Here is a 26,817-nt window from a genome sequence, read left to right on the forward strand (position 1 = left end):
AACTGGCTAAAGTTGAAAGTGACCGTGACATGAATGCTTCGAAACAGGGAGAAAGAGAAAGACAATATCGCACAGTTCACACAGTTATTATGCATGAATGCAAGAGCAGGACGGACAACAAACTGTCAGTGAATGGAGGCTGGGTCGTATTGGTCAATAGGTTATTGATTTAACTTCTTGTCACTTGTAGTTTGTGCTAACAGTGGCTTATAGAGGACATGGCTCATTTACAGTTTCATTGGTGCATTACTGATCTCTACCTTGTACCTCATAAGGGACCATTCATCTTTGATAAACATATTTTTATTCCCATGTACAGGATGATTGAGTTTGGTTTTATTTTTTTTTTCAATAGATAATAGTGGCATTCATTTGTCTGTTTCAAAGGTGAACAGCACCAGCTGCATCTGCCTCTGAAAAATGATCATTTAGTTTGACAGTGATCATAGTCTCCTCATCTATTATGTCCATCGGTACTTGACAGTGCAATTTTACCTTCATTTCTTTACCCTTTCTTTCTGCCCATCTAATGACTTGTAATTGCCATCTGCTTCTCTCTCCAGGTGCTGGAAGGACACCCATCTGGCGGGTCTTCAAGGAGGTGCCAAGGATTGCTCATTCATCAGGTGTGTGTGATAACTGTGGGGGTGTTTCACTGGGAATGTCAGTAGCACCTTGCCTGTCATCTCAGATAGACCAGACTCGGCAACAGGCTATGCACAGCAAACATTCCTGATGCATGTAGGCTCATGAACATACAGTACATACACATAGTCGTCCCTTGCCACATCGTGGTAGGAATTTGGCGGCTTCACTCTATTATTATTATTATTATTATTATTCATTATAGTATTATTATTGTCAAAAATAGATTCATCAATAATTCATGCGGTTTCGCGGTTTAATGTGGCCTATTATTAATTTTAAAAATGGCATATTTAAGCACATTTGACATATTTATTGCCTAAATTAAGAATTTCCAAGCATAAAAATGCCTAAATGAACTATGGTAAGAATACTAATTTTATTCAACAGGAGACTGAGGGCATACTTGGAACCCCAGCTGACAAGGTGCTAGAAGTAGTACATACCTGCTTTTCTCAGTGGAAAAGCATAAAGCAGAATCATAGCATAAGTGGTTTATTAAGGTATCAAGCCACCTTTGCTCAGGACATATTAATTCTCGTAGTAAATGCAAGCTGTTTTGGGGCTGTTTTTAAACATCTCACATAAATTACAGCATTGAAATCCCTCAGTGACTTTTGAGAAGAAGCAGGATAGCAATGAAGGTTGCCAGGGGCATGCTGAGGCAAAAACATCCGCCTGGTGATATGGCATCATGCAAATGCCAAGAGGGAGGACACCAAGGAATTTTGTCAAGAAATGATCCCCAAGGGCATCTGCGGGTTGCTATGACTACAGCTCTAAGTGTGGATGAAGAACGGGTGGGTGGATGAGAATAGCGATGTGGCCGCTACAACAAGGAGAGGGCTCGCCAGCTGCTCTCTGATCCGGCCACAGAAGCATTGCATCACCTCAGGGGACAGAGGTCAGGGCAACTGGTACCCACGCTTGATGCTTGTGTCTCAGCCTGCAACTGCTCACCAGTCCAACAATAAATGACCTTCACTTTTACTTTTACTTCCAGACCTGACAGCTTTATCATCATCACCTCAAGGGGAGCATTGCATCACAACAAGTAACAGCATCAGTGCAGAATAGGCTCTGTTCCAATGTGATCAGTGGTGATCGTGACAAGGTGACTCTGGAGATCACTTGCAGATTAATCAGTCACTTAATTTGTCCCTTTTGTTTAATCAATCAGTTTTGCAAAGCAACAATTAACAATACAGTTGGAATGTTATACTTTCTATGTTGGTACGGTGGCTATATTTAAAAAACACAAACCTTTATATAGTTCCCACAGTTTTGGAGCTCATTTGAACGTAATTAAACTGGGTAAGAAAAACTGGGTAATCATGGGATACCAAATTTCATATAATTTAACATATCATGGATCCAAATCATCAATGCACTCATCTAAACTCTAATGAGTGTTTGTGATAGCGTTTCAGTTGTATCAGTGAAAAAAGCAAATATGTTTTTTATAGTACACGTCTCTTTCTCTTTTACGTAACCGCAGTTGACCTGTGGTTCACTATTGTACGGTAAGAAAAGAAAGGACACAACCAAATGAAATTTCTGTGATGAACTGAACAATGTCATACTGCATGTCCATTGCCATAGGTTGCTGTAGATGAAATTGCATCATTAAGAGGAGGGTAACCACCCATGGCTCCAGGTGCTTCTATGGAAACCGATGGACATCATAGCTATTATGAATACCAACAGCTGCACAAGACTGCAGCGCTCCTGTTTTGAAGAAAACAGAGCCACAATCGCAGTTGAAACTTGATGACGAGGGAAAAAATTGCCGAGGCAAACTACATAAATACTTAATCGTAAGTTTTGTAGCCACCTTCTAAAATGATGTTATTGATTTGAGGGTAGTTAAGTGAGACACAGTCACCGAGACCTGTGGTAGATAGTCAGACGTTCATCCCTTTTTCTATATATACCGCTTGTCCTCACTAGGGTCAAGGGTATGCTGGAGTCTATCCCAGCTGTTTCGGGCAAAAGGCGGTGTACACTGTGGGCTGGTTACCAGCCAATCGCACAGCACATATAAACAAAACAATTCACACTCACTTTCACGCATATGGACAATTTACAGTCACCAGTTAACCTAGCATGCATATTTTTGGAGTGTGGGAGGAAGCCGTATTACCCTGAGAGAACACACGTACGGGAAGAACATGCACACTCCCCAGAGAGATGTTCCAACAGAGATACGAACCCACGATCTCCTGACTGTGAGGCGATCGTGCTGACCACTAGGCCACAATGCGCCCAAGTCAAAGACAAATCAGAAAATGTTTTTTTTTTAAATAACGTTTTCAATATACTGAAATAACAACATAGATTGCAACAAAAAATGATGTACATATATGTATTAGCATCTCAATGACTACCTCCGTTTGCTGCACAACCTTTGAGCTGCTTTTATTTCAGTGTGTGTCTGCGTCTCGGTTCCATCTCTACAGGTCACTGGTGTGTGTGAGTGATGGAGAAAGACTCTGGAGAAAAGTTGCTCGGCCATGCCCTTTTTTTTTCTGGGGAAACCTTATATTGGGGTCAATCCAGTATATTATTACGATATTAGATGTACAAAAAGAAAAAGATCAGACAAAATGACACCTTATTGCCAGGCAATAGTCCCATACTGTGATTATTCGTGACTCTTGCGTACTGGATAATAACTAACACATAGGGTCATCACACGTTCACATGCATCATCTGTATGTGCATGCACCTGAATTGTAAAGCTATGAGAATAATGATGTCAAATTCATTAAGGTAACAGTGTAATTATTAGTGTAATTTCCTCTGAGGCTCAAGAGGATTGGGTCAAGGTCTCAAGATTTAATTTCTTGATCTGGAATACATCCAGACAGACAGTAACCTCAATTACTTTGCTGGACTGAGGAGTAATGGGGGGACATGTGAACAATTTACTGTGGAGAGGCGATACCGAGGAGTGTGTAATTTCCCATAGGAGTGCCCCAAACGACATCACAAATGAAGCAAACTTTTCTTTAAATGTTGCAAAACTGAGTACAGTATATACTGTATATTAAGTCGGGAAAATAGAGCAAAGGGCATTAAACACAGAATAGAAATAAACACTATAAATAAGCCATAAAGCGTCTGACTTCAAATTGCTAGTAGTGATGGGGAAAGGCGTCTATTACTACGCTACGCTATTTCAAACAGATCTCTCACAGTCTTCAACATTAGGTACAAGAGCTACATGAGTTTTTGCTTTTACAAGACTAACACTGCTATCGCGAATGGCAAAAAACCTGGAATAATTGAGACACCCAAAAAAATGTCTATTTTGTCACTGTAACACAAACCAACAGGAGGTCATCAAACCAAACGCCTCCCTCCCTCACGGTGCAACCAAAAATAACACCACACATAACACTTGTGGAACACGTAATGTAACTGCACCAATATACATACAAAACAATACCATCTTATACTTATTTATATCCCACAAGTCATGCTGGGCAATTTCCTGTTGCGTGTGGGGGTCCCCGCATGCCTTACAGGATAGAATAAAATAGTATTGTTTTACATGTATATTAGTGTGTAAACATGTATTTCTATGCCCGCACAGTATGTGTGGTACATTTACATTGTGTGTCCCACACGTGTTACTTGTTATTTTTGTTTGCAACTCGAGTGAGGCAAACATTTGGGTTGATAAGCTCCTGTTGGTTTGCGATGTGCGCATATGGGTGTGAATATACTAGCAAATAATAATAAAAAGAAATCGCTTAAACAACAATGATAGCAAAACACCTACAATAAACAGTAACAGTTAGTAGTAGGGATGTCCCGATCCACATCTTTTGCCTTTTTTTTAATAGTCTTTGATCCGATCCTGACCTTTTTTTGTTTTGTTTTGTTACAAACATGAATTTGTGAAATTTAATATGTTATGAAAATAGCTCTTCAAAGCATTAAAAATAATGCAACCAAAGTATTGCTGAATTTAGTTTTTTATAACACAGCATGACCAATAATATTGTTTGGCTTTTGTAACAAACCTCTGTGAGTCAGGTCCCAATCCAATATAAGATCCAATAAAAATCCATCCAATCAAAGATAAAATTGGAAAACATCCATCGATCCATCCATCCATCCATCCATCCATCCATCCATCCATCCATCCATCCATCCATCCATCCTCTATGCAGCCTATTCATACCTATGGACAATTTAGAGGCTCCAATTAACCTAACATGCTTTTTTTTGGAGTGTGGGACAAAACTGGAGTACCCGGAGAAAACCCACGCAAGCACCTATCATGCTGGAGTGTGGTCCAGACGGCAACCGGATCGGCCCGATCTCATGGCGGAAGCCGATATTATCGGATCTTCAAAATACAGTGCATCAGCAGTCGATCACATTGATCACAGTGTCAATGAAAGTGTCAAACATGCTATTCTTTTGACATGCAGGTGTACCAATTGTGGCCAATGAGTGTCTTCTGTATAAACTCAATGTGTTCCATTCATTTACAGAGATGTCCTCTGTGGGCACTGAAGAAAGGTTGCCAACATTTTGCATCATGGAGAAAATCCCCGAATCTGCAAAAATCCTTTTAGCGTGATGAAAGAGGAGACACAATCATGTCCCTGGTGAAATGAGCCTTTTTCGGACAAAGACGCTGCCTTTCATATGCCAGGCCCCCAGGACCCCAATAGCAGGTATGTACCAACATCGCTGCTGTCTCCACTTTTCAACTGGCTGTGAACAAAGCTTAGAGAAAACATTCTGTAAGGATTTGGTGACTTTTGGTAATAGACTGACAGAGGTGTTGAAAAGGAGCCATTGGCAGTTTGTCAAATCCTCTCTACCACTGCAGCCTAGCCTGCACACACTTGCATAAACCCTGCAGGGCAGGCAATCACAACCACTTCACTCTGTTGGGAAAAGGATGGCTGATACGTACATAAAAAAAAATCAGTTAAAGCTCTAGATAACTTTCCATTGTGTTTTTTTTTTTATCTCCAGGACTGGATTATTAAAAACTCCAGGCTGTTCTTAAAATGGAAATAGTTTGTGTCCGTTTTCATCTTTTCCTGCAAATCCTGTTTTTTCATTCTTCAACCAAGCTCTTCACTTTGCATCCAGTTGTCTTTATAAATTCTGCCCTGGGTTCAACAATAGCAATTACATACCGCAACTCACTCGACATGTTGGCTGCACACTTGTCATTTGAAATAAACATTCGGTCAAGAATATTTGTGCATCTGCATGTCCTGTTCTCCTGCCTCTGTCTGGGTTCATTTGCTGGCTTTTTTTTTTTTTGCTGGACCCTTTTTTAACAAATGTCCTCCCCTGTAAGGCCACATGACATTTAGTTCGGGCTGCAGCCTGCAACCCAGATGCTTCCTGTGATTAATTTCCCCTTATTTCGTTATCTTTCAAGTCTACATTTTTCACTGTCTATGTGCTCCTCTTGAAGTGTATTGCATGAGAGTGAATTGTGACAATGATTGAGTGTTGCTGAACATCCTTATCACTCATAACTCACCTTTTCCTATCTGTCGTCCATGGTATTAATATTGTAAAGGTACAGTATGTAAACAAATGTTGCCATATCAGATGTGGCACTCAGCATTGTTCAGTTTATTGTGACAGTGTGAGACGGACACGACATAAATGGTTAAGTTACTGCAATCATCCTTTAACCACCAGCATGTGCGGATGTTGCCATGATGACTTGCTTTCTACATGGACACTTGTACAATAATCCCTTGTTTATCGGGGTTAATTGGTTCCAACCCAACCGTGATGAGTGAATTTCCACAAAGATTCCTTCTTTATAAATGGAATACTCTCATAGTTGGAGCACAGAAAACCTGTTTGCGGCTTTCTAAATATGGTTTTTAACATTATTAGAGCCCTCTAGACATGAAATAACACCCCTACAGTCACCTTTACACTCGTATTGTAACACTGCAATAACGTCTGAAATAGGTGGTAAAAACAAAACAAGCTTTCTAGTTTTCTGTCCTGGATGTTTTTTGTTTTTTCAGAGGCTAAAAAGTGAAGCAGGACATGGGAAAGTTAATAGGTTTTGGAGTGGATATGACTTCTTTTAAAATGGATATGACTTATTTCAAAATAGAGTTTATAACCTTGAGGAAAACACCAGCACACAAACTCTTTCATTCTTTGCAATTCCTCGAAGTATACAATGCAAACAATGAAAACAATTCACCCCCTTACTCACTGACTCACTGGATGCTGTGGCTTTGTTAAAAGCACCACATCCTATTGTCCTTATCTCCAAGTCACCTTGTTTATTGTTGTTGTCCATTACATTTTGGCTAGGATCTGGATAAAGGGGGCAATATGGGAATTCATTATTACAATTCACCCACTTGCCTCCAGTGCTGCCCACACTGGTGTATGAATGTGAATGAATGTTTGGTGGTGGTCGGAGAGGTTTCCGTCAGTCTATGTCTCTGTGGATACAGCTGTAGATTCCCACCACCAGTGTATAACTGAGGAGTGAATGAATAATGGGTACCTTGTAAAAGCGCTACATAAAATCTAATTAATTATTATTATTACTACAGTTTGTGTTATTGTGTCGGTCATTGCATCAATTAAATGGTCCACTGCCTAGAATCATAATGACACTTCCCATCTGTCCATGCCTGTCACTATTATAAAATAAGGGAAATGTTCCTGTAAAGACCCGACTGCATGTTCTGGTGCAACTGGCTACAGGTTATGTTACGCCAACGCTGCCAGAGCGTTGCCAAGCAGACCAAAAGTTGAGCTGCTCCTGCAAAACCGGAGAGAGTTTTTATTTTCATTAAAGATAAAACACAAGAAAAATACATTAAACTATTCAAACAGAAGGATGCCGAGAAAGAAGGGCAAAAACCATGTGCGTCTGTCATCCTCCATGAACCAGTAACTAGCCTGCGACTTAACAAACAAACACAAACACAAATACATTCAACAAATGCTTTTTCCTCTGCAATATTCTAGCTCTATGTGCTTGTTAAAGTACAGTGGAACCTTCGTTAGCATCATTAATTTCTTCAAGAAGGTCCGACCCTAATCGAAATGGACGCTAACCGAATCAACTTTTCCCATAAGAAACCATGTAAATCCAATCGATCCATTCCAGAAAACAAAAATGTGAACACAAATCATGTTTTTATAGTTTTACAATTATTTTTTTTGCATGCAGAAACCAATCGAAAATGCATATAAATTCATGCATTAAAATTATGAATGAAAGGGATAAACGAACATTTAAGGTTGCTTTTACCTTCATTTAAGACATAATTATTCCCAAAGACACAATGTAGCAGCGAGATCAACACGGACACCTTTGTGTTTTGCCATAAGTTATTTCTTGAATTCAAAGGTGTTTCTCAACCTCAAGTCTCTGCTTTTCTTTTCATCACTGCTGTAAAATAACTCAAAATGGAGCCATAGAAAGTTGAAAGTGAATTCACAAAATAACTCATGACAAAGCACAAAGGTGGTGTCCGTGTTGATCTCACTGCCACATCCTGTCTTTGGCAACAATCAGTAACCTTAAATACAACAAACGTCTATATAATACATAACTGAAATAAAATTGGTGCAGCAATGTAGCCAGGAATGGAATTGCTACATATGATTCTTCTTTCTGGTCATATCACTTTGGCCTAGTCACTTGTTGCTAGGCAGAATTTAAGCAGTGCATCCTTGAAACAAATTGGCATGTGCGAGTCACAGTGCTGTGTACTTGGAAAGTTGAAGTAGGGGGCTCAGCTGCTGCAGCCATCAGAAAAAGGGCAAGGACACGCAGCAGGAGCACAGTCAAAGTTAAGACAGGCACACTACAGAAATTGCTACAGAAACAACAAGTTATTTATTTGGCGTGTCACAAGATCTGGTGTCACAAGATTAAAACGTGACCAGATTTCTCGTTCAGAAAGAAAATGTTTCATGTGCACTAGACCTGCGAAGATAATAAATAAATGAATTAATCACACAACCTTTTTTCGGCCTCCATATATTACCATGTGCACGTGGGTCTGTTTTCCTTGTCTCTTGCCTCCAAACAGGCAAAAAGAGGTTTCACTCTGTGCATTGGTTTCATCACCTTGCCGCATGAACGTCATTAACGTCGTGTCATTCCGTGTCATGTCTCGATGGGCGAAGGTGGGGCCGGTACCATACAAACAGAGCGTAATGTGGTAGAAACTAAATTAGTAGATAACAATATATTTTTTCATTGTCGTTTTTTTAAAAGTAATGTTAAAATCTCGTCTCGTCGACCCAATCTCGTGTATCGCCGCGTCTCGTGAACTGAGGGGTGTCTTGTGACATCCCTATTATTTATACAAATGGAATGCTTGTAACTGTATTGTAAACTAACATCTCCTGGATCTGACAGGGAACTTCCCTCCTTTCTCCTCATGAAAACTCCCACTGAGAATCATATCTCACATGAATATGGTGCAAATGATGAGAGATTAAATTTGGGTTTGATCTCTAAATGAATAAATGAGCCTTGAACATCCTGGTAGTAGCTGAGGCGGAGAGTCAGATGGGGGCACCCTCTGCTTCTCAAATATGATTAAAGGTACGTCAACTTGACCAAAATCTTGCCTGCTTGCATTTGGCTCACCTGTCAATGGCCCTTGTCTTGCCTTTCCTGCATTATTAATGTGCTCATCGCACTACATGGGTTTTAACGCAACGTTAAAAGATAACCTCCATCCCTCGAGAGTCGTCAGTTTGCACAGCAGCTTGACCTCTTGATAATAAAGATCTGTGGTACGTTGACTCCAGTCAAGGGGTCACATTTGACAAAACCCTTACTCTCCACATATTGTGTGTTTTTAATCACTCGTCTGACAATAACAGTGATATTAATTGATTAATTAACATTTTTAAAAAGCTGGGTTTTTTAACTTTTTTTTTTTTACTTATCACCAGATAAAACTGGGAGGCGACCTAATCTTAATCAGTTTTAATTATCAGCCATAAAGCAATCTGCATAGTCTGCATATTTCTCATTCAAAAATGTATGTGTAGCACTAATTTGAGACAGAATATGTTGGCTCGGAAGAAATGTGCAGTTCCTCAGTCAATGGATTCAGCAGCAACGCTAATCAATAATTTATCAGCTGTGGGTGAGAGAGAGAGAGAGAGAGCATTGTCTGCCGTGTGCTGGCGTTTTTTTTTTTTCCCCCTGTCCTGTCCAGCCTTTAAGGCAGATAGAATTGTAGATCTAAATGCTCTCACGTGCTCAACAGATTTACTCTGCCAGGGAAAAGTGTGAGATACACTTCCCCTGTTATACAGAATTTATTTGACTTGAATGCTTTGTTGTTATGCAAATTTGGAGCGGCCGGACCGGAGCAGGAGGGGACAGAGAAGAAGAGAAAAGAAAACAGATGGGGTGGGGGTGTGGGGGAGGTGGGGGTGCGGGGATAAGAGGGGGACAAAAAAGACAGAGACAAGGACAACAGCAGCGACAACAATTGTGACAACAACAACAGAACAACAGAAACAAACAGGGCTAAATCAGCAAATGTCTGTGACGACTATGAAGACCCTGACGGAAGGGGCAAAATAATATCCACAATGACAATACTGCATTGAAACAGTCACACATAATAGTAGTAATGAAATGATTAACTATGATAGTGATCAGATTGACAATAACTGTAATGCACACCATTGTAAAAAAACTATAATCATATTGCCGACATCACCGTCGCTGTAATAAAACCAACATCATAATAACACCCTGGTTAACTCAGTGAGTAATGTGGGGAAGTACGTATGTATTGGCATTTTTTAACCACATGTGTGTTATTGATAAAGGATATACAAATGCAGCAAAGACTGGTGGGCGTTTAATCTACCTGTGCATCCCTGAATACCGTTTAAATTATTGTATGTGTGTGTTTTTGTCACGCAATAGCATGACAAGCTGCACCATAAACATTCACACTAAGGCTCGTCTAGTTCTGCAGACGCAAAACCACCCCTGAGAGCGCCATTGAGATGGATCAGCATGTTGCTTTACAGCCAGTCTGTCACTGAGAAGAAATGAGTAGAGGAGGCAAACAGATGTTCAGCTCTGACCCTCTGTTGCAGGTCACTGAGTGCGATCTGTGTTGATTTGGCGTCTTGGGCGAAAAAAACATAGCTCATCCATGTAACACAGATTTCCCAGTCATACAGAGCCATAATGAAACCATTTATGGAAGATCTAGGCTGTCCAAACTATGTGGTACGCTGCTTTGGAGGTCATAAATAGCAGGCCAAATGTTAATATCTGGTGAAGAATGGTGCTGGCATTCAGCACCATAGCACTCATAACTTAAGTTAACACTATTATAAAAAAAAATGGCGGTGGTATTAATCTGAGTTTGTGTAGCAATAAAGCTTTGCTTTGAGGTAGTGAGAATATGACTTATAGGACCGCAGTCATCCCTCATTTATCGCGGTTAATTTGTTCCAGATCCGACTGCGATAAGTGAATTTCCGCTAAGTAAGATTCAGTATTAATAAATGGAATATTTTTGTAGTTACTGCATAGAAAACCTGTTTACGATCTTCTAAATATGGTTTTTAACATTATTAGAGCCCTTTAGACATGGAATAGCACCCGCACAGTCACCTTTACATTCATATTAACCAATATAGTAGATATAATCCGAGAAAATAAGACATGCTAGACATAAATGAGATAACAGACACCTACATTAGCAGTTCCTTGTTTTTTCTGGACACCGCGTTCTTCGGCTATTGTCTCATCAATGTATGGCAGTTTTAAATGAATTTACACTCCTATTGCTAAATACAGAAGACACAATAGGAGTTGAACAATTACTGACACCTAGTGGCCATTGTACAATAATACATACACAATTACAATGCTTCTTCTGCCTTGTATTTGTATTGTAGTTCATTTAGCTATTTAATTTAGCAACTTTTATGTTTGAAAATGCTTAATTTAGGCCAAGAATAAGTACAATTTGTTTAAATATGTATTAAAAAAACACTAATAATATTCAACCACAAAACAGCGATCATTTATGAATTTATTAATTTGTGAAAAAACGCTCTAGAGTTCGAACCGCGATCTAGCGAGGGACCACTGTACTAGTAAATGTTCTGTGTTTATAAATTTTGAAGATGGTTGGCAAGAACACTGATGCAGGCTAATGCCATGTAGACATTATAATACCTCAATAACATCACATAGCAAGGGTTCAACTTGTGCATTTTAGGGAAGTCTGGTGGTGGTAATGATGATAAAACGAGCAGCGACTGTTCTGGGGAAAAAAAAAATACTTCACTGCTCAACAACAAAAGGATCACATAATAATCCCTGCACAATGGGAGACACAACAGTTGCCAGAGAGGCAATTAACAAGATAACCCCTATTAAAGAGTTTGGCCACCACAGACCATTTCCTTCTCCTCCTCCTTTTTGGCTGCGTCCTGGCAAGTTTTTCCATTGCAAACTGTGCCCAGGCATCTGCCATCTCATCAATAGTAATATGTATTAATACACCAAACGTGATAAAAATGTATCATCTCCCTCACTTGCCACTTTTAAGAGAAGTGGCGCGCAAACGTCATGTTACGTATGACGTCATGAATGAAAACCCTCCTTCCTTATGGACATGATGCCACATCCGATCCGCCCCTAGCCACATCATGGAGGACAGCTTTGTAAAACAAAAAACAAAACAAAACAAAAAATCTTAAAATAAAGGCCGTCTAAAGGAATGTAGTGTCAAAACTGCAAAGAAATCAGACGATTGGACTTTTAAATTACTGTGTGCTTATCATTTAGGCGCAAGCACAGGAAGTAGTCGTCAGAAAGAGGCGGTCTCACATCTTAAAATAAAGCCTGGTGCTGTCCCAACTATCCGTCAGTCAGCTACAAACGTGGAAGATGTAAGTTTCATCATTTCGATTTTCTTCAGCAAATAGGCGCTAACCTACAATGATGTTGCTGTTAAAATGTGACTGTAATGTTAGCACTGTAGCTCACATAGTTATACTAGTGTTGCTAGCGTTTGGTCCTCCTGTCCCACTCCTTAATGTTACGTTTTTGTATGTGATTGTGATTGCCTGGTTTACACTTGCATGCATTTTATCCCTGCAGTGGTAGACAATTTTGCATGCCAATAGCTCACCAATGAGTAAATTGGTCATAAACAGGTGTGAAGTATGTATATAAACAGTGTGGGGCTGTGTGCCAGTGCACAAAGAAAATTTTGAAATGTTCAATATTTCTCCATGCATAATTTTCGTAAATGCACAATGAACGCACAGAGACCTAAGTGTAAACAATGCGGGCGATGAGTATCAAAGCGTGTCTCATTCACGTGAATGGGTTAACTTTTCCATCACCTCTTGGAGCAAGTCAGGGGGGGGAATTCTCAAGTAATTTCTGTAGCCTCTCGGACCTTCCTTGTGAAGTTCTGTTAATAACTGATCATAATGCCCAAAGCAATTCCCTCTCCCATAATGTCCGTGCTTTCTTTTTTTCTAATTTATGCCTTCTTCCTGCTCTTTCTGCAGCTGCGAGATAATATAGACATACCTTTTCTTTTCTGCAATGTGAGCTTCTTCTCTGGAGTTCAACATCTTGTAGATTGTAGAAATTAATGAAGTGGGGGGATGCCTGCTATAGCGTGGCGTCATGCGGGACAAAGCAGGACGGACCAAATAATGCCACTACTGCTTCACGGACGCGGGGTGTGGCCGTGACAATGCATACACATGCGAGAACATTGCCCGTTACGTGTACTATGTCGTGCACTAGACGTAAACAGGACTTGACTTAGGTGTAAATAAGGTGTGCGGGAGCGTGGCATTTCGTGCCAATTCTGACATTTTCAGTCACAAATGTGACAAACCAGTCTTCACGCTTTTTAGGCGCTACATCTAAATGACACGCATTGGCACGGCGACTTGCGGGACAATGCCGAGGCAAAATGCGTGCAAGTGTAAACGCAGCTATACAGTGTATATGTAAAAGAAACACAACTTCTTGGAGTCACACACACTGTCAGAGACAAACGCAGCTCATTAGCATTAAAGCTACGGATAACAGGGATTACGAAAAGCACAGGTTATGAGTTTAGCCTAAGTTAGGATGATGTTTGTTGATGATGTTGTAGTCACTATGTATTCTTTACTTGCGTATCTTGCTTGCTGCTGTAACAAGTGAATTTCCCTGCTGTGGGATTAATAAAGTACAATACAATACAATACGATACAGCTGCTTTAAAAGAGAGCTATGTTCGTTGAACACGCAAGTCCAGCTTTCAACTCAACACAGCTCGCTAACCGACTAAACCCGCTTCACAGAATACCCTCAAAGACCTGCAATTACAGCAACAAAAATCGAACCCCCTCAAAACACCAACATTTCTTGTTGCAAAACGGGCCTCAAGTGACACAAACATGGCCAAGCAGTCTTGAACAGCTGTGCTCACCAGACACATCTACACGTCGAAAACTAAGAAGAGAGGCAGAGTAGCCATGACAGCAGCAGAGTGGCTCTGTCTCTGTGCTGTCACCCTCCAGTGAAGCAGCAGCTCTCCTGACAGTCCAACGCCAGAGAGTGAAACTCATTCTCCACGCAACACTGCATAACTACACCCCCTCCCACCCTATCCTCTGCTCTCCCGCACACCCACAAGCCTCACCACACTCTAGTGACACCCAGTAAAGTGATCGTCTCCTTCAGCTTTCAGCAGGGATGTGACTTGCCATATTTTGCATTTAAAGCACTGTGATTTGCAGACCATTCAGGCCGTATATGTAAAATAATAATTTGCTTAGCTAGTTCTTGTTAAATTCTAGAGGTTGGGGATACTCCAAATTTGTACCAAGTAAGTACAGGGCCAGTACCACCAAGAACAAATTTTGCCTCATGGTTAGAATCCAAATAATACAGGAACACAATTTTAGACAAAAAAAAATTGTATCAAGGCACTTATCTGTGAAAAATTTAACAATACAACCTAAGACGATATGTAACAATATCAACTAAATACATTCATTCATTCATTTCCTATGCCTCTTATCCTCACTAGGGTTGTGGGGGTATGCTGGGTATGCTATCCCAGCTGACTTTGAGTGAGAGGCTGGGTACACCCTGGACTGGTCGCCAGCAATTCGCAGGGCACATACAGACGAACAACAATTCACACTCACTCAACAAAATACAATTATTACCATATTACTTTTTATTACATACAATTGTTTGACCAAATGAAGTCAATAGTGCAAAATAAGTACACAAAAACTACTACAGTCATCCAGTTTTAATTACTACAGTTTTAATTTACCGGCTTCACTCTGTCACGATTTTTAGAAAATATATAAATTAATAAATCATGCTGTTTTGTGGCCTATTGGTAAAAAATATATACTGTATATACTGCTCCGATCGATCGTCCACCGATCAGTATCGGACGATTTCCTTGAAAAAGCATGGGATCGGTATATGCTTTATAACGCCGATCACATCCGCTGATCAGCTCCGCCCCCATTGCAGCATCCAGCCTAGAGCAACCGTCTCCTGCTCACTTTCTTTTCACAAAGCCAAAACAAGCATGGTTGCCGTGTGGGACTTACCTGTCATTGTGAGAGTGATATGTTTTTCACCCTGCAAAACAATTTGAAACAAAAACATAAAAGCAAACTGAAAATAATCAGTCTCATCGTGCTGGTATCGATCCAATACCAATATCGGTATTTAGATCGCTCTTCCCACCTTAACTAAATTCTCACGTTAGACACACAAGATCAAAATCGGTATGTCTATGTTGACCTCTATGGCCATGATATCACCACTGTAGAACATTATCTACTTTTTACTTGTTAGTGCCTCCATTTTCTTTTCTTCCCCACCATTAATGCAGCTTCCTGGCTGCTTTGTTTGTGTTTATCGACAGGTCCAGGCGATTACACTTCTACTGAAAGCGATTCATCACCGAGTTGCGTGTCAGATGCGATTGTTTAGTATACTGGAGCGTGTTGTTCTGCAGAGGGCGCATGCCCTTAGACCCAGACCGCAGCGAGAGGTTGATTTGTAAGCCGGCCACACTACTGTCTGTATCTAAATAGATGCAGCGTTTTCACGCTTTCTCTCTTCCTATCTGCCTCTGCCACCATGAACTTATCTGCTCTTGGTGTGCTTCAACAGCGATGTGGAGAATAGCAATTGGCTTTCTCCATTCACATCTGGCCCAGCCCTGGTCCAGCATTGGTGTTGGTTTGTTCTGATTGATGGAGGATATTTCAAAAACATTACTAACATGAAACATACAAAAATACACAATTATAATAATAACATATGATAACGTTAGAGGTGCACCAATATATGCACAGTGAGCCCTCATTTATTGTGGTTGATTGGTTACAGACCCAAACCGTGATAAGTGAATTTCCACCAAGTAGGTTTCCTTATTTATAAACGTAATATTTTCATAGTTAGAACATAGACTTGTTTACTACCTTCTAAATATGTTTTTTAACATGATTAGAGCCCTCTAGACATGAAATAACACATTGAGAGTCACCTTTGCACTTGTATTACCCAATATAGTAGACAAAATAACAGTATATAAACCATTTAAGACATAAATAAGACTTGTGCTCGTGTGTGTTGCAATAAATGTGTTCCCCTCAGGGGGACCTGAGTGGGGGACTTCAGAGTTGAGTTTCAGCTTTGTGTGGGTTACGGCCGCAACAGTAACCCGTGTTTTTGTTAGGGTTGTTTACTAGGAATTATTTTGTCTGTTGTGAGATAATTCAAACCTGCAATAAAAGCCTGTTGTCCCGGTGATCAAGTCTAGTGCAAGTCTAGTGCATTGAACATTACAGTTGCTGACACCTAGTTACCATTGAATGAGTGAATGAATCTTTTAAATGCCTTATTTTTGTATTTGAATTCATTAAGCCATTTTTATGCTTGGAAATGCTTAATTTAGGCAAAAAATATGTTACATTTGCTTAAATATACATATTTTTTGACTAATAATAGGCCGTATTCAACCATGAAACAGTATGATTTATGAAGGAATATATTTTTTTAAATCCACGATAGAGTGCAACCGCAAAATTCAAAGCTCAGAGTTGCAAGTGACAACTGTATCTGTATTGAACCATTTGATACAGTGGTCTTGGTTCCGTACGCACTCTGACTTGAACAATACACGATTTTATATTGATTTAAACAACTTCTAACGATGAGGATCTGCGCTCGGCAGATCCACTAAGCTGTGCCCCCTGTATTCATTCAGACCAAGCTGCTGAGACAGAAGCTACATGTGAAGATAGATCGCGCCGTAGAAAAAAGGACAACGGTATATATAAGTGTCACACAATGCTAAACATTGGTGGATGGCAACCGATGTCACTTCCTGTCCTCCACACATCTGTCCGCCCACCACTTAGGTCAACTAAGGAACACATTTACTGTTACAAACATGAACAGGAGTTTTATTTATGTCTTAAATGGCTTATTTACTCTTATTATGTCTACTATATTGGGTAATACGAGTGTAATACATTGATGAGCCACGACAGAAAGTACACTGTCCAGAAAAAAAAAAACAGGAACTGCTAAAGTGTGAGTCTCTGTTATCTTATTTATGTCTAATGTGTCTTATTTTCTCTGATTATATCTACTATATTGGGTAATACAAATGTAAAGGTGACTATATGGGTGTTATTTCATGTCTAGAGGGCTCTAATAGTGTTAGCCACCATATTTAGGAGATCGTGATCAGTTTTATATGCCGTACTTACGAAAATATTCAATTTATTAATATTGAATCCTACTTGGTGGAAATTCACTTATCGCGGCCAGGTCTGGAACCAATTAACGAGGGACGACTGTACATTTAATTTAATTTAAAAACTATACTTTTGAATTGAAACAAATGTTGGTAATTTCAATAAACAGTAACATAAAAGTTACAAAAGGCTTGACAGTATTGAACCGCCACACCAAAGTATTGAACCGAACAGAACCATGAATTTTCTGCACTGCTGCGCCTTTAAACAGTATAAATAATTATTAATAGGGGTGTCACGAGACGAGACGATACGTGCGATAGGGTCTACGAGAATGAGACTAGACGAGATTTTAACATTACTTTTAAGAAAAGTACAATGAAAAAATCAAAAAAATATGTGACAATATATTGCAGTCTAGTAATTTAAATTCTACTACGTCATACTCTTCTGCACACTGTGTGTATGCTAGTGGCCCCGCCTCCACCCACCGAGACAAAGAGACTGTAGGACATGACAAAAGGGCTCACTCCTTGTGAACTCTCTTTCTGCCTGTTTGGAGGCGAGAGACGAAGAAAACAGACACATGTGCACATGGCAAAATATGGGGGCCGTCAAAATGATCAAGTTCATTTCCATTTATTGTGTAATTAATTGATTTATTACCGACCTAGGCCTAGTGCCCACGCCACATTTTTTTTCTGAATGAGAAATCTTTCACGACACGTTTTAATCTCGCGAGATCTTCTGACACGAGATCTTGTGACACCCCTATTAAATAAGTATTCCTGCAGTGTCAACAATTGACAAAATATATATATTTTTAAAGATACACTTCTATAGTAGTCCAACTATGTTTGTTGTTGAATTTCACACTGAGCGTTTAAGTTCTTGCTACCATAATAGTAGCAGTATAGTAGTAAAAGCATTAGTATAATAGTATAGTGCGATATGCCTTGCTATCAATTTGCACGTATAATACACAGGGGTTGTTTATCACATGTAGTTATTTTTATCCCCTCTGACCACCACGTCTTATTTATACTAGCAAAACCAAATAAAGCTGAACATTATATTTCCTTAATAAAGAATATTGCCAGGCTGCCTTTGCTAAGATATTCCATGAGGTGTGTGTGGCTCGTCTGCTGAATTCTCAGTCAGAGTGTAGGAAATGAATATATGCTTGGCTGCTCTTCCAACTTTAATCCAGTCAGTGCACCCATACAGTATAGGAAGAAGGACGAGCATGATGCATCCTGCTGCGCCGTGCAGATTTAAAAGAGCTTGACTGTTGCATTGAAGCTGATATGCAATTCCTGTTTGTAATTGTTGTCATGAGAAATGTATTCGCTGGCATCGGCCAAGGTCTCTCTGTGTTTCGTATAGGACTGCAATGTCTGTGGCGTTTTGCATAACTGTCTATAATGCAAAACCCCAGCCAGAGTGGAGATTTTCAAAAACTCAGGCCCTGTCCACATGGAAACATTCCTGGGATTTTTTTTTGGGCAAATTGAAAAAAAAATGCATCCATACTCTGGATTAGTAAATAGTTGCATCCAGACGGGAACAGATCACTGAGTGAAAACGATGTAATACACAAGGCACACAGACGCACAGCTTGAACCATGTGACACACCATACTACAGAAGAGAGAACACATGCGCATGAGTCCGCCGTCTTCCGCTTTCCAACGCTCGTCTCGACTTACGACGAAAGGGAATTACTTAAGCGAGTCATTTTGTTGTATAAGACAAGAAAATATAACGTGAATGTCGACCGGATTGCTTGCCTACACGGAAACCTCAAGCTGGTGTATCTAGAAGCGGTTTCAGGGCACACAGAACGCCGTTTCCATGCGTGGACAGCCCCTCAGACTCCAACATTATCTCATCTTTTTAAACTTTACTTAACAACAAAACCTGAAGTTATTGCCTTGTGGGTGTTGGTTTCATTTTGTTTAGCGGTAGACATGCGTGTGTTGTACATCTGATATCTCACTATGTTAATGAACAGATGCGTTATAATGCACGACCAAGTCAGTTGTGGTATGTGCGTATGAGATGTGTTAAGAAGCCTTCCAAAGTGTTCGATGTAGTTACATATACAGTAAGCCTCTCTTGGCACATGTTAGATAGCATGACCGGTGCAGACTTGTTTACTCGCTGTCTCTGTATCACTTGCTTGGCCTTCATCTTATCCTTTATCACAACCTTTGGCACACTTAGTATCGACTGGCTCCAACCAGCGAAGACCACTGGGTCACACATAGAGACATACTATAGCCCCCCCAAGGGGCTGCTAAGCTAGGGAAGCTGTGCCTCGGACTTGCTCCTGCACCCGTGTAGAAGACGAGTCCCCCGCAGCTGTGTATCATTCTTCCTGGCACATTAAACTGTTCAAATTGAGCCATTGTGTCCGAGACTTATTTGGAAGCAATAAAGATAACAAACCAAAAGCGACAAAACTTTCAAATGCCATCTAGCGACGTGCGATACCTCTGATTTCCTTTCCGATCCGATACTTTGTGAAATTCAGGCTGGCATCAGCGATATCCATCCAATACCGTTACTTTGTGCAAAAAAAAGTTGAGTATTTCAAATCCAGACCAAAACCAAAGAGTACAAGGTGCGTAATTAAGTTATTCGTGAAATTCTTACTTTAAATACATGAATTATTAAAACATGAATTTTAATTATTTCATCCATCCATCTATTTTCTATGCGGCTTATCCTAGTTAGAGTCGCGGGTGTATGCTGGAGCCTATCCCAGCTGACTTTGGGCGAGAGGTGGGGTAGACCCTGGACTAGTCGCCAGCCAATCGCAGTTTTAATTCAATATTTATTTATTTTAAACCTTATATTTAGGTAGCGGGGTGATTTACAATACAGTACAGCCACGCGAATATACAACTACAGAAAACCAGGACAAAATCCTATAAAATATGTGGAAATGGTATTTTAAACAATAATAGGGCATAAAGAGCTGGTACACTGTAAGTACACTATAATACACCAAGGATGCTTAGAGCAGAGCAGGGCCTAATAACTGCTTCATGGTTGTTTTTGTATTTTATTCAACCTTGAGCCATTGCTTGCTGAGAGGAAAACAGCACATCACAGTCACTTATGCTTTCATAGCAGGCATCTGTTACATTGTGTACACCTGTGGTGGGGGACGCCTGTCCCCTCCTCCCCTCACAAGTGTAGGCGGTCCACTGAGCGATGGCTGTGTCACGTGTTTGTGATGAATCACGCTGCAACGACGCACTTTTGTTCCCCTGTTAATGGGCTGCGATCAATAACGTTAGCTGGCGTTTCAGAAGCCACAGCTTGATAGCCTGGTATGAGGGGCTAAGAAAACACATGATAATCAATGTGAATGCAGGGATAATCAACACGATTTGAGGTATTCTGGGAGATATGTGAAACTGGACACTTTGCACGACTGTTTGAAGGGATCGATGAGGAAAATTGTCTCTGCTGCACAAAAAAGCAGTGCACCGACATGACTCTGGGGTGTGTTTGTGAGAAGATGGCAAAGATAAGAATAGAGATTTGCTTGGAAGGCTGTGCATCACATACGTTACACACATAGAAGGGGTACTTGGCTTTGCCTGTAGAAGTATAATAGTCACAATTATAGTAGTATAATATAGTATAATAATAATATAATAATATAGAAGGATGCAAGTCACTATATCAATGCAGCACAATAAAGAAGAGCAAAAAAACAAAAAACGATTCATCTACTGTCTTTTAACAACTGCACTTCAACAACTGAAATCTAAGCTAGTTTAAATATGGTGGCCCAATTTATTTTTGACCAACAAGATGATTTTCTTAGTAAGCACTAAAATCTCAGGTTTGCTTATTAAAATGAATATTAAATAAACATCAATGCAACAGTCTCCATAGTAATCAAGTGTCCATGAAATTAGACTCTGTACTTTAACGTAAGTATTTCCCTTTTGTCAACTTCATTGCAGACTACAAACAATTAAATTTAAGGAAGATTATACCCAAAATACAGTCATGGAAAAAATGATAAGACCACCCTTGTTTTTTCAGTTTAGTGATCCATTTTAATGCCTGCTACAACTAAAGGTACATTTGTTTGGACAAAAATAAGGATGATAACAAATATAGCTCATATGAGTTTCATTTAAAAGCTGATATCTAGCAACTTGCGTGGTTTTCTTGTTAATAACCAAAATGACTGAAGTTCTTACATGAATAGCTATAGCATTGTACTGCCAAAAAATGGAACTCTTATGAGCTATTTTTGTTGTCATTGTTATATTTGTCCAAACAAAAGGTACCTTTAGTTGTATCAGGCATTCAAATGAACAAGAAACTGAAGAAACAAGGGTGGACTAATCTTTTTTTCCATGACTGTATGTTCTCTTTCAAAAATAATTATTTTTTTGTTTATATTGTGATTTTATGGTTCCTTTTTTCATGTCATACAGACAGACAGTAGAAGGGGTGCAACCAGGAATCCTTTCATTAATTAATTACTCATTTTAACTTTATTAGTAATTACCTATTTTGGCCAATGGCACTCATCATAAAAAACATAATGAATCCATGTGATCGGTAACAGGCGATTTCACTCCTGGATAATCGGTATCGGAATCGGCAGCATAAAACCCTGATCGGAGCATCGGTAGTTTTTGTGTCCTGCATCTTGTGTTAATATCGTTACAATAAAAATTTAGTAAGATAGTAAAAAATACATTTTAAACTAATGTTAGATTGACTTACCTCTGGTACTCCTTTAAGATAATATGATTGCACAATTACGACTAGCTCTCACTAGCTCAGTATAATATATCAGTTTTAAGTAACATCTATCCCCCTGATGTTAATACTGTACTCTAATAATATGAGTGAGGTTAATGTGCTTTAGCACTTTATGAGACTGTACAAAATATATGTAATCCCTTCTTTGTGCTGTGCTCCCGAGTCACAAAGACAAACAACCGAGGAACAAAAGGTCTTGAAAGACAGAATGTGAGCTAATAAACCACTCACGGTGATAAAAAAAACTTCAACATATTTACAGTGTCCCAATAAAAGGAGGACATTAGCAGAGTTGACAGAGCCATTGTAGCGAAGCTAAAATGGAACAGACACAACTTAAACTGTCAGTAAAAATTACGGCAGCTTCTTGTTACACCGCATAAACCAAAGGACGGCTTCTTCTTCCAAGTTCATCTCTCACGTGTTGATCGTAAATCAACAGATGATAATAGCTACTTAAAAGTAGAATGTCACTCAGTTAGACCTCTGCTAAGGCTGAGCACTCTTCATTTGGATTGGCACCAAAACGTCTGAAGATGCTAATCATTAACATTGATTCCTTATGCACTGTAAAATTTAGAACAAGGTCCAAAAATGTAGATTTTAAAAATGTAATGGTTACTACTATGACCCACGCTCCACCCAAACCAGGATTTATGTACATAAACCTGCTAAGACATTAATAGACATGAAAAATCCCCAAACAACCAATAACAGTATTAAACTGACAAGGTGGAAATGCTAGTAGTTGTCCCTCGCCACTCGAATTTTCAAAAATATATTAAGTAAATACACTAAATAAATCATGCTGTTTCGTGGTTGAATACTGCCCATTATTAGTCAACAAATATACATATTTAAGCAAATGTTACATATTCTTTGCCAAGCATAAAAATGGCTGAATGAACTAAAATAGAATTATGAGGCATTTAAAAGATGCAGATGGTGAAAATATGTAGTATTCTACACTGGTCAGTAGGTGTCAGCAATGTTACTGTAATGTTTGGTAAGGCGCATACACTAGACTCGATTGCCGAAGCAAGAAGCTTTTATTGCTGGTTTGAATGATCTCACAACAATAATCCCCAAAAAAACATGGGCTACTGTTGTGGCCATAACTCATGGCAAGCTGAAACTTAACTCTGAACCCCTTTGTGTTCGCCACTCATCTTTGCAGAATTGCTGTAATTCAGCCACATTGGAGGGTTTTCCAGCATGAAGCGCCTTTTTAAGGTCATGCCAAAGCATCTCAATAGAACTCAGGTCAGGACTTTGACTAGGCCAATCCAAAATCTTAATTTTGTTTTTCTTCAGCCATTCAGAGGTGGACTTGCTGGTGTGTTTTGGATCATTGTCCTGCTGCACAACCCAAGTTTGTTTCAGCTTGAGGTCACCAACAGATGGACATTCTCCTTCAGGATTTTTTGGTCGACAGCAGAATTCATGGTTCTATTTATCACATCAAGTCTTCCAGGTTCTGAAGCAGCAAAACAGCTCGAGGCCATCACTCTACCACCTCCATATTTTACTGTTGGTATGATGTTCTTTTTCTGAAATGCGCCGTTACTTTTACGGCAGATGTAATGGGACACACATCTTCCAAAAAGTTCAACTTTTGTCTCATCAGACCGCAGAGTGTTTTCCCAAAGGTCTTGGGGATCATCAAGATGTTTTCTGGCAAAATTGAGACCAGCCTTAATGTTCTTTTTTGTTCAGCAGTGGTTTTCGTCTTGGAACTCTATTTTTTCTCAGTACCTTTCTTATGGTGGAGTCATGAACACTGATCTTAACTAAGGCAAGTGAAGCCTGCAGTTTTTTGGATGTTGTTGTTGGGTCTTTTGTGACCTTTTGGATGAGTCCTCGCTGTGCTTATGGGGTAATTTTGGTAGGCCGGCCACTCCTGGGAAGGTTCACCATTGTTCCACGTTTTCGCCTTTTGTGGCTCATGGCTGTCACTTTGGTTCGCTGGAATTTTGAACATTTAAGTGTGACAAACATGCAAAAAAAAGACACAGGGAAGGGGGCAAACACTTTTTTACACCACTGTACATACTCATCTAGTCAGGGTGGGGCCAAATGAGTTTTTTCCTTCATGATGTCATGAAAAAACACTTAAACTTCACTCCAACTTCAGGAACAACCATTTCAGTGCCTCTTCCATCAAAAGTAGAGCAAACAAGTGAGGGAGATCATCGATTTTTCTCACATTTGGTGGCCATAAGGAAACAAATTACTGTTAGAACATCATTAAAAAGTCTATTTTGCATGATAGGGGAACTTTAACCAATTTCCGCAAACTGTGTGAGGAGATGAGGCATGTCCCAAGCAAGAACCTTTTAAAAATGTTGGTACAAATTTGGATTAAGGATTTATTTTTTCCCATTGCAACATAAGGGATTGTCTGTCATTTTCCACTATTATTTCTCAGTGAATAATACATACAGTATGTACAGTATGTAGTGATAATGACAAAATCAATGCCTATTAACATCTCTAAAGGCTATAACAGCTCTGTTCAAAATGAGGCATGATCAACCTTGGTGGAGGTCTGTGGTCTCCTGAAAGTAATTTGAATTTTTCATGCGCTTGATTTATCTAGCATGCAAGAAAGAATATGTACACAGTATGTGCAAAAACTCAAGAGGAAGGGTAGTTGCAGTGGGTTTCTGGCGGCAAAGGAGTGCTGATCACAGGTTTGTTATCATAGAGCTGCCGCCTCTTGGCTCATCACGGTCTAATGCATAACACACACACGCACACAGTCTAAGAGGCTGATATGAGATCATCTGAGCATTTTCCTTGAGTGGACCTGTCAAAGTATCGACACAATAAAGGTGAGATTGTTTGGGTTATAGCTACAGACAATACTTCAGTGTTTTATAGTGCAGCATGGAGTAAAGGAAGAGGTGAGGCAGGACCCGACTTTCCATTTTTCCCCATTTGGAGAAGGTTCTCTGTGTTTTCACAGTCAATCGCCTGACACCGTGACCTTCACTCTCAAAAGCTGATTAAGACGGCCGCAGAGCGCCGCATTATCACTCCCAAATGTTGTACTTGACCAGCTCGAGCCAGAACCAAGAGAGGACAGCCTGAAACGGTAGTTAGGCGCTCGGAGGTGACATTTACAATTCGAAGATGAGAGCCGTGTGTACTTAATTAAGAAATAGCAGGGGATATCAGCTACTCTCCTCGTCACCGCTTCCAAAGAAAGCTTATTTCATGCTCCAAAAAGCATTTACGTCTCACAGACAGACCCACACAAACACACAAGCCTGCGTGTGTGCGCTACAAAACAGAGAAATAGTGTCAGACAAAGATTAACAGAATAATTCATCCCAGACATAAAGTCTTCAAGCCAGCAGAATGGAACAACATGTGTTCAGTGTGTTACAGTACATGCACATTTATAGCCATACACATTATGCAAGGATGCCTGAAAGCTGGTTTGCATGTTTCTCATACAAAGATACTGTCACTGTAAATGACAATTGTGGTTTGGAAGACATGCTAGAATACATCCAAATTCATACAGATATCCTCAAAGTGGTATAATCATTATACAAACGGTTATGGGACTCAAGGGAAATTACTTTCTAACTAATCTTGCTCAAATTTTACTGACATGTGTTGATCAGTCCCCTATAGGTGTGTACCAAATTCCTAATTTTACAGTGGATGTTTTCTTTAGTGCATTGAGCTGTGTGAGAAATTTCAAGTCAATCCTACTTGTGGTGTCAAACAAGCTGCAATTTGGTGTATTTTTAAGAAAATTAATAGCCCCGGCAAAACAGTAGGAGTGCATGTTTTTTTCTAATTATTGTGTGCAGCGCTTCAGGAGTATACTTGGGGTCATGTGAAAAAAATGGGTGTCCTAATTTTTTCACACAATGAATGTAGACCAGTGGTTGAATACGGCATATTATTAGACAAAAAATATGCACATTTAAGCAAATGTTAAGTATTTTTTTTTCCTAAACTAAGTTTCTACGGGGTCAGGCAAAATGATCTGACACATTTGTAGGTTAAATAAAAGGCAAATAAAGTAAAGAAACAAAAAAGTGTTTTTATTTTCGAAAAGCACATATAATGCCATTTTTTTCATATAATGCCATTTTGCTTTGTTTCTTTATAATGACGTTGTTTTTCGTTTCTTTTTCAGTTGCTGCCATGAATTGGACTAGTGAGCATCACGCTTTCATTGTGGAAACATTTTATCAAAACAAACGAATCTGTAACTGCAACACAACGAGCGTTCCGTTTGCACTTCAATCTTGGTAGACTTGATCCCGTACCAGCTCCAAACACCATGTTGTTATGGGTTACCAACTTCAGAGCTACTGGATCTGCATTGAGTGTGTGGACAATAATGGATCCCATTTGGCTGATTTAATTTTTAAAACATAATGAAACAGAATGGCATTATATGTACGTTTCGGAAATAAAAACACATTCTTGTTTCTTTACTTTATTTGCCTTTTATTTAATCAGATCATTTTGCCTGACCCTGTACATTCATCACCAGGTGTCAGTAGTAGGGGTGTCACAAGACAGAGATATGGTCCACGAGAACAAGGCG

At 39.6% G+C, this 26,817-nt stretch overlaps 1 protein-coding gene across 3 annotated transcripts in view; it reads right to left on the bottom strand.

Annotated features, from left to right (window-relative positions):
* Positions 1 to 26,817, bottom strand: part of frmpd3 (FERM and PDZ domain containing 3) — a 108,634-nt gene that overhangs the window by 24,770 nt on the left and 57,047 nt on the right. Inside the window, exon 1 of one of the 3 annotated variants that reach the window (XM_054792286.1) lies at positions 496 to 651. The exons of 1 other annotated variant lie outside the window; for it this stretch is intronic. In XM_054792286.1, coding sequence (XP_054648261.1) covers positions 496 to 582 — 87 coding nt within the window. In that variant the 5' untranslated portion in view covers positions 583 to 651. Of the gene's footprint in view, positions 1 to 495; positions 652 to 26,817 lie in introns of those variants that run through there. One more of the 3 variants, XM_054792288.1, reaches the window with a different exon arrangement.

This window comes from Dunckerocampus dactyliophorus, chromosome 11 (genome assembly GCF_027744805.1).
Source record: "Dunckerocampus dactyliophorus isolate RoL2022-P2 chromosome 11, RoL_Ddac_1.1, whole genome shotgun sequence".
NCBI lineage: Eukaryota > Metazoa > Chordata > Actinopteri > Syngnathiformes > Syngnathidae > Dunckerocampus > Dunckerocampus dactyliophorus.